The sequence below is a fragment of the Paralichthys olivaceus genome, chromosome 6 (genome assembly GCF_024713975.1).
Source record: "Paralichthys olivaceus isolate ysfri-2021 chromosome 6, ASM2471397v2, whole genome shotgun sequence".
NCBI lineage: Eukaryota > Metazoa > Chordata > Actinopteri > Pleuronectiformes > Paralichthyidae > Paralichthys > Paralichthys olivaceus.
Genome location: NC_091098.1, coordinates 25116962 through 25125468, shown reverse-complemented (window position 1 = coordinate 25125468; position 8507 = coordinate 25116962). Strand labels below are relative to the sequence as shown.

Below are 8507 nucleotides of genomic sequence, written 5' to 3'. Positions count from 1 at the left end.
ACAATCACCTGCCCTCCAAATGTTTTCCTGGTTTAAAAGAAAAATTTTTTAAAAAGTGACAGTGATGTCAAGGGCAACTCGTCAGTCACTGACAGAAACGCTTCAGCCAACAACATGAATTTGATGAGTGACAGTCGACACTGAAAAACACTTCAGAGAGGAAGCTGATGAGGCTGCAGATCATTTCAGGCTGAAAAGAAAAATGCGATTTGAAAATAAGCTTGTGAAAAGAAAAATCCTCCACAGGCTTCTCGGTGGATTTTGGACAATGCGGCTGCACGCGCTGCTGCGGCGAGGTCGACGGTAACTCTGCCGTGGACGAGAAGAGACCGCGAGCGCACACTGAGCCACGGGGAAGGAATTTATTAATTCATCAGTTGCTCCGCGCTGCCCGCTGAAAGCTACTTGTGCTCGCCCACTGTGACGGGAACCCGTTTATTATCGGCCTGTTGACCAATTAAGGTTCTCGTTAAACTTTATTAAGATCCATAAACCAGGAGTTGACTTGTGAAAGATTTATTATAAAGACACAGGTTGAAATTACATCTATAGACCAGACACGGTCAACAGCAGGGAAATGTAATGCCACCCAACTGAACTGTATATTATTCAAAGACAACGTGATGTTTTTGTTATTTCACTGGTACTATAGGAGGAGGAGCAGCATCGTTAACCTCTTTCTATGCTCTTATGAATTAGGCACAAAGTCAGCGAAGGATTGTGGAGTTTGTTAAATCTATAGAAAAAGGCAACGGTGACGTAAAACATGATTTACTTTTATCTTTATTTACTTTTTTTTTTTTTACATAGGACCAAAGAAAATGATCTTCCTCCGACCTCCCTCCTCTGATTAACGACTTTTCTGGCCTCTGCAGCGGAAACATGCTGCAAACACAACACTGAAATATACTGAGGAACCTTTTGAGTAGATTTAGGAGAAACAGTCGCGTATTTACACGTCCAGCAGCTACGGAGCAATATTCACATTTGTTTCTGGTTGAAACCGTTGAACGTAGGTCCAGCATTCGCTCTTCTTTCAGCTCTGGTTTTGGTCTCCACCAGCATGTGAGGGAATATATCTGTTTACTAGCTGCTGGTGCGTTCACTCCGTTCACCAGCCGGTCACTGACGTTGTGCTGTTTGCTTCTGATGAGAGCAGCGTGAGTAAAAGAGTTACAGGCCATGAAACCAAAACAACGAGCCGAAAGACACTCAAATCATCACGCTAAGAGGAACCGCACAGCCGCGGGTTCATCATCACGTCAAGGAGACACGGTGGACGGGTTAATGAACTCACCAGTGCAATCCGTCAAAAAGCAAAATTAAATATCAGCAGTGAGAGTAAAAGAGTCACAATGGGTCCCTTCACATTCATGTACGAGGCCCCCGACCTCAACGCGGGAGCGAGACACTGAAAGACACTCAAGATGGCCACAAAGTTGTTTTTTTTTTTAAATCTCTCGGTGATTTTACGGCAGCTCCGTGTCTTCGTCCCCTAAAAAAACCAGCTTGTTCTGTCTTTGTGGTCATTTTGGCGTCTCTTTAGCGTCTCTGACAGTTATTCAAAGTCCCCGACATCAGGCGACTCCTTCCCAGCCCAACCTATCCCAGGGTTCATTGCACTTCTGAGGTGATGGCGCCGGCAAGCGATGAAACGTCCACTGCTTGGAGCATCATGCTTCAACTGAACAGTACACAGGTTTAAAACACAACCATAGCTCTGTTGCTAGGCGATAGCAACGAGGGCCGGACGAGCTGATGACGCCTATCATTGAAATCCTCTGCTGGACAAGACCCATCTCTGTCACGAGACAGACACCTTCGTGGGCCTGGTGGACCACGTCCTCCAAAGGAGGCTGCCCCTGAATCGGGACACAGCTTCTGTAGACATTTTGTTTCTCGTTGTGACCTGATGAATCTCTCCTCCGGTGGCTCTTTGTCTTTTTGCAGTTACTTGCCGTCTCTTTGTTGTTCCTCTGCATTTCTTAGTTATTTGACGTCTCTTTTGCGGCTGTGGTGAATCTCTGCAGTCCTTCAGTAATCCTCCCATCACTGATCACACTTTTTAAACCACATTACCTCTCTTGGTTATCAGGGACCACACCAATGTCAGCCCTCTGCCTTGAGCCCACCGCCAAAACACGCAGCACTCTGAAAACGTTGGTGATGTATATACAGTAAGTAGGTATATACAATTTAAACCCGAAAGGATATCAGTATGCTAAACGTATTCCGACGAGTTTGAAAAGTACTTCTGGGATGAATTAGAGTTCCTCTCCGAGGCTCCTTGAGTGACAGGAGTATAAAGTGGGGATTGGGAACATTTGAAGTCTCCTTCATGTGGACAGGGACTCAGCACTCAACGATTTCCCAAAGTCTTATTCCCCCCCCCCCCCCCCTCTGATGTTATCCATTTCCATCTATCATTTTTCAACCACTCGGAAAGATCCGACCGATGCAGCGGCGATGTTTTGATTATACGGTGACGACACGTTATGAAGAAGTCTGTGAGTCTACAATCTTCTCTTCTTTACAGGGGGAACACGAGGAAGCCAGAAAATGTCGAGTACTGCCATCCACCAACGAGGTTCCCCTTCTCCAGCTTCAGGTAGACCTTGTCCTCCTTTTCTAGATAAAGCAGAACTCCGTTGGTGGCCGCCTCACGAGTCACATCTTTGTCGCCCGCAAAGGCAGAGATGACCGGTTTCCCATTCAGCATCAGGTTCACCTGAAATAAACAAATTATAAAAAAAACAAACCATGAGCAAATAATAATGGAAAAGGAATAAAAAAAGATGTGTTTACTTTGGACTGTTGCTTAATTTGACTTCCTGTGGCAGTAAAATAGTTTTAAACTCACCGTGAATCTACTAATGAGAACTATTTGTTCGAGAAAACTGTGGAGAAGAAATCAATATGTTCACAGAAAGGAACTGTATGAAAATTAATGGGGAGGTCCTGAATGTTGTTTTTTTTAGTTGTCAGACTTTTTAAAATGAAGAATAATAATAATTATAATACCCTTTTTGATTTGAAATATGCTTTTCCACATGCCAATTAAGGCTCAGAGCTGATTTGGCAACTTAAACAACTTTGATTCTTCTTATTATTACATTAATTTCTTCCCATTGTTTGCTTTCAATTCTTCATTTATTTCTGTTAAAGCACGTTGTGGCATTGAAGGTCATTATCATTATAAATATCATTATGTTAAGGTCAGTGTATTCTCTCCTGCTGCCTCTGTTTCAGTTATTAATATTGAGTATACTTCGATACTCTGATATTCTAAGAGGGCATTTCACAGAGACGCCCCATTTCAATCATTTTCATACAGTCCCTATCGTCCCAGTGCGATACTGACAGAGTTCTGCATCTGAATCGATTCCACATCAGTGTGAATACAGAGAAGTGATACCTGTATGGTTTGACTCTGGTACACTTTAATGACGTGGAAGTTAAAACTGTAGATTCCTTTCCTTGGCGACAAAAACACAGACTCAAATGTGAAGTAGTTTCCTATATTCACCAGAATCTACGAGAGGAAGAGAAAAGAAACACATGGTGAGAAAGTGTCGATAAAACTTCAGCAAAGGATTTTAATGAAAAGAAGCTTTGGGATGAAATAGAAATCAGCCGTGCACCAGGCCTCCCCCTCTGTTCGGACACAAAGTCAGTGCGTCACCTCAAGACATATGTCATTCAGCTCCTTCTCCTCACTGAGGTCAACCCAGCGGTTCAGTTCCCCATTTTCACAAGAGAACAAAATGATGTTCGATTGTGAAAAATAGACGAGAAATGAAGCTCGTTTGTAAACAAAGTCCACTTTGAGGTGAAATCTGACGAGACCGAGCCTGAAGAGAGGCTCTCTTCATGACGCTGTTTGCAGAATAACCAATGCACATGAATACATCTCCTCACGTTTGCTTGCCAGAGATTATGCAGCCTCAATATGTCAGTCAGAATATACAGCCGCAGCACTTAATGTCGCCTCTAATGGTTTTAATGCTCCACATGTACAGTGTGCAGAAAATCAACTTCTCCAGGGTGATGACTGATGGAGGCAGCGGCTCCTCTCGGTACCTGCAGAGACTCAAAACACTTGAATCCCACATGTTCGAGACCCCCCACCACACACACACACACACACACACACACACACACACACACACACACACACACACACACACACACACACAGATGATGTTATGTAATTCAAATGAGAGGGCAGAGGATCAGTGATATTGTTACCAACACCTCACACTGCCCACTGCTGGGTGACTAATCAGATCTCTGTTGTCTGTGCTGTTTGCTGGATTTGTTTGGGTGGATTATGTAGGTGTGTGTGTGTGTGTGTGTGTGTGCATCCTGCAGAGCCTGCACACACACACACACACACACACACACACACTCATAGTCCAGCCACATTCAAACCTGCAGGTGATGTGTGTCTCCAAAACCAAAACTGTGCCACCAGAACCTGCACTGACACCTTCACGTTGCGCATTAAAACTGCAAACTGCACGAGCTCAGGGTGGGGGGGTTCATGATGAAAACACAAAACTGAGCAGTAAAGACAAAGCGCAGGTTCAGGGCACAGATGCAAAGTGTCACCATGAGGAGAATTTAACCACTTTTTCTTTAAAAAAATAAATAAAACATCTGTACTGAATAAAATCACCTGGTCGAAGTAGATTATTCTTGTTTTGTTGCTCATCTCCGAGGGCTCGTGGTTGTTGCTCCGGACTGCGGAGAAAGCCACCTTGGAGTTGGATGCGCGCACCGAGATGCCGAGCGGAGAGGACGAAGCCTTCCAGTCCGTGGCCGGGTTGGAGTCGCACACCACCAGGCACTTGCCCTCCAGGACGATGGGCTCCGTGTCGTTCTGAGCTCCGGAGATCACGGCCCAGCTGAGCACCAGCACGAGCGGGCTCACCATGGCTCTCAGCGGGGACATCGAGAAGAGAGAGAGTGGGAGAGACCCGTCTGCGCCACGCAAGTTTTCCCGGTCCCTCCACTGCGCTCTCCCGCCGCAGACGCGCCTGACGCTGTGGGTTAAGCCTCTAAATGGATCCACAGATGTGCCATCGTATCCGAGTGGGACAATAACAAATCAAAATCACGTCTAAAACCTTATCCTGGAGTCAACAGGACAAGGGAGACATTCTCTGATCCGTGCGTCTCATTTTCAGGCAGCCCTCAATTTTGAAAACGAACGTGGACCATGTGAAATGACTTGGATCCAGTCTGAGAGGCGGGTCGCTGGATGAATCGTCCGTAGCCCTCACTCCCACCCCGCGTCTGACAGCAGCGGTAGCCCGCAGTGATGTGCGGCACGTGTGCGCGCTCAGCCATCCACTTTACGCACGCACGTGGTAAAAGTTATAATTGTCGCCTCTTAATTCCCCCCCCCCCCCCCCCCCCCCCTTAATCCACATCCCACCAACCCTCCAACCATGTATGAAGCCGGTTAATGATTCGGTGACGATCATGTGAAGACGCACACCGTGTTTCTGTAACTGTAGAAGTGAATCTGTCCTCGAGCTGGAGTTTCACACTTGTTTGTGACTTCATGAGCTTCTCACTGGTTCCTCTGTGACAGTGACTCATCATAATCTCTCGTGCAGGAGGACTGGAAGTCCTGCAGGTTCCACAGAGCGGTGGTGTCCCTGCAGGAGACACTTACTGGATACAGACTCACACTGAAACTGCAAGAGCTTAACTCACTTCTCTATAGAGACCCTCATTAATGAGGATCACATCCCCATTACACAGCGATTGAAAGGTTGTAATGGAAATTGAATTGATGCATTGGATGTTGAGTGATGGGGTGGAAGTGAAGATGCGTCTAGTCTGGGAGGAAGTACCCCCCCCCCCCCCAGCCAGTGCCTATAGAGCAAGACATGCAAGATGAACCAAACTGAATAAGAAGACATGAGGGAGGGAGGAGAGGATGAAGGGATGATGGGCAGGGGATAGGGGTGAGGGACAGGGGGTGAATGGATGAGGGACAGGGGAAGAGGTATGAAGGGTCGTGGGTAGGGATGAGGGTAGAGGGGATGAAGGGAGGAAGGTAGGATAGAGGAATGAGGATAAAGGAATGAGGGACATGGGATGAGGGATGAGGGTTGGATGAGAGAAGGAGGATGAATGGATGATGGAAGGAGGATGAGGGATGGATGAGGGACAGGGGATGAGGGATAAAAAACATATTGTTTGACTGTTAACTTGATTTCAACGTGACGTTTGTGCCTCGACAGGACGATGATGTCATGGGTTCACCAGCCACAGCAACATGCACCCGTCTCCGTCTCTTTTCCGCTGCAGTAAAATCACTTCCTCGGTTTCCTGAGAGAGAAGAGCGACGGGACATTAGAGATGTGAGCACGTCACCTCCGTCCCTGTGTCACCAAACAGAATCCACATAAAACACTAGAGCAGTTTCAAAGTCCTTCCTCCGACCGACATACACACGGTTACATCTTCTGTCAGAGGAGAGAGAGAGGGGGATAGATGTATGGATAGATGGATGGATAGATGGATGGATAGATAGATAGATAGATAGATGGATGGATGGATGGATGGATGGATGGATGGATGGATGGATAGATGGATAAATAGATGGGGATGGATGGATGGATGGATAGATAGATGGATAGATAGATAGATGGATGGATGGATGGATGGATGGAGAGATAGATAGATAGATAGATAGATAGATAGATAGATAGATAGATGGATAGATGGATGGATAGATAGATAGATAGATAGATAGATAGATACATGGCAGCACCTGTTTCAGGCATATTTTGGTTTTATCTCTTTACAACAGGAAGTGGAGACGCATCCTCCATCTTTATTTCACAAGCCAGACACACGACAGCGTCACTCGGTCACCATAGTTCTTCTCTTTGCTTTGTTTCCTCTGGACTGTTTTGTTTTCGGGGCTTTTCTTCATCTGCTTCAGTGACGAGTGTTTGTAATTATGATGAATTCTTCATTAAAAAAAAAGACGCTCTCTTACGTTCACTTATCAGGCCCGTTGGATTTTGGCTCATTTGTACTAATAATGAAACAAGAAGTTCACACAGTTTAATTGAAATATGTCCTATTGTCCCCAAACTGTCTGCTAACATTCCTCTTTTTATGGCGCCTGAGCAAAAGAGATAAAACAAAAGTGGACGGTGACAGAAACCTAATAATCTTCAACAGCTGCCTCCACTAGTGTCTCTCCAAGTATAAGATCCGTTCTCCGAAAAGGTCAGCGCGGTCGAGGTGGTTCACAGAAAGTTGAACTGGACTAATCACAGTCACAGTTAGTCTAATGTCTGATCAGCGGATGGAACGGAATCAAAAAACCTTTTATCCAAATATCCCTCGTCACCGTCAGCGCGAGCTAACGTTTAGTAATTCATCAACGTATAAGAAACAAATCACGTGATGATTCTGACTTACAATGGATATAAAAGCTCCCACAGATGATTTCCTTTTAAAAACCAGCTCTACAGGGGATCGTTCTATCCTCTGCAAAGGACGCGTCAAGAGAAAGGAATAGAAACGAAGACCCACGGCAGGGTTTTGATTCAAAGAACGAGTCTCTGAGGAAATTAATTAGCAGTCAAAAGCAGCGTCTGCACTCTGCATATAACTCACTGACCATGTCCAACAGCCCTGTCGCACATAATGAGAGGCTTCAGAGAGGCACAGGCTGGTTTTCACGTCGACATTGTACAAACACTATTACAATAATGACACGTGAATCTGAAGTAGTCGAGCTTATGTCACTTTTCAAAGCAACGAAACAGGCAGCAAGCAAATACACGGAGGATCACGCTGTCACTGGAGCAGCTGCTTTATTCCTTCGCACAGACATTTTAACATTTCATCTGAGGGGAGATGAGCCGAGATTGGTCAAACAATTCAGGAGCCTCTCAATCAATATCACCCAGACACTTCCAATTTTTTTTACATTTGAATCTTTTGATGAGAGCTGTGGTTTTAGAAATTGGCTCTCTCTAAAAAAAAAAAAAAAGCTCTCAGATTGTTTCCTTCCTGGACGTCAGCGATCGGACGAGATTCACATCAAACGTTTTCGAAGCGCAGAGAAAATGAGCAGTTTTCCAGTCAGACATTTTTTTTTTTTATCAGAATATGAGTAAGTTTTATTTCTATAACTCAAGGTTACAAAGCACTTTGCACAATTACATAGGAATAAGACGAATCAAAAATAAGAAAGATGTATTTAATACAAACCACATCCTTTAAACAGGTAGAAATACCATAAAACACGTTTTAAGCGAAACAGGCGCCAGACTGAGGAACTACAAGTGTCGGCTTATGCTGTGATATAACTGTTAGCCAGACTTTATTAAGTTATTAAAAGAATCATACGAATCGATCCTACAGGCTTGGTGTCGGTTTAAATAGGAGCCGGGGTAGAAGCTGAGACGATGTTCTGTCTCGCTCCACAGTCACTGCTGCAGACTCTGGCTCCTAATGACGTCAAAAGT

General features: G+C 45.1%; 1 protein-coding gene across 1 annotated transcript; it reads right to left on the bottom strand.

The window, feature by feature from the left end:
* Positions 1–500: 500 nt before the first annotated feature.
* Positions 501–5459, bottom strand: cbln4 (cerebellin 4 precursor). The gene is made up of 3 exons (XM_020105265.2): positions 4679–5459; positions 3416–3532; positions 501–2728 (listed from the first exon to the last, which is right to left on the bottom strand). Exons 1-3 carry the CDS (start codon positions 4952–4954, stop codon positions 2531–2533), a joined length of 591 nt encoding a protein of 196 aa, XP_019960824.1. The 5' UTR covers positions 4955–5459; the 3' UTR covers positions 501–2530.
* Positions 5460–8507: the final 3048 nt, after the last annotated feature.

Coding starts and splice junctions, on each gene's coding strand:
- cbln4 (XM_020105265.2), bottom strand. CDS start 4,954: ATGTCCCCGCTGAGAGCCATGGTGAGCCCGCTCGTGCTGGTGCTCAGC. Junction 3,533..4,678: donor GAATAATCTACTTCGACCAG/GTGATTTTATTC, acceptor TTCCTCTCGTAG/ATTCTGGTGAATATAGGAAA. Junction 2,729..3,415: donor ACCAGAGTCAAACCATACAG/GTATCACTTCTC, acceptor TGTTTATTTCAG/GTGAACCTGATGCTGAATGG.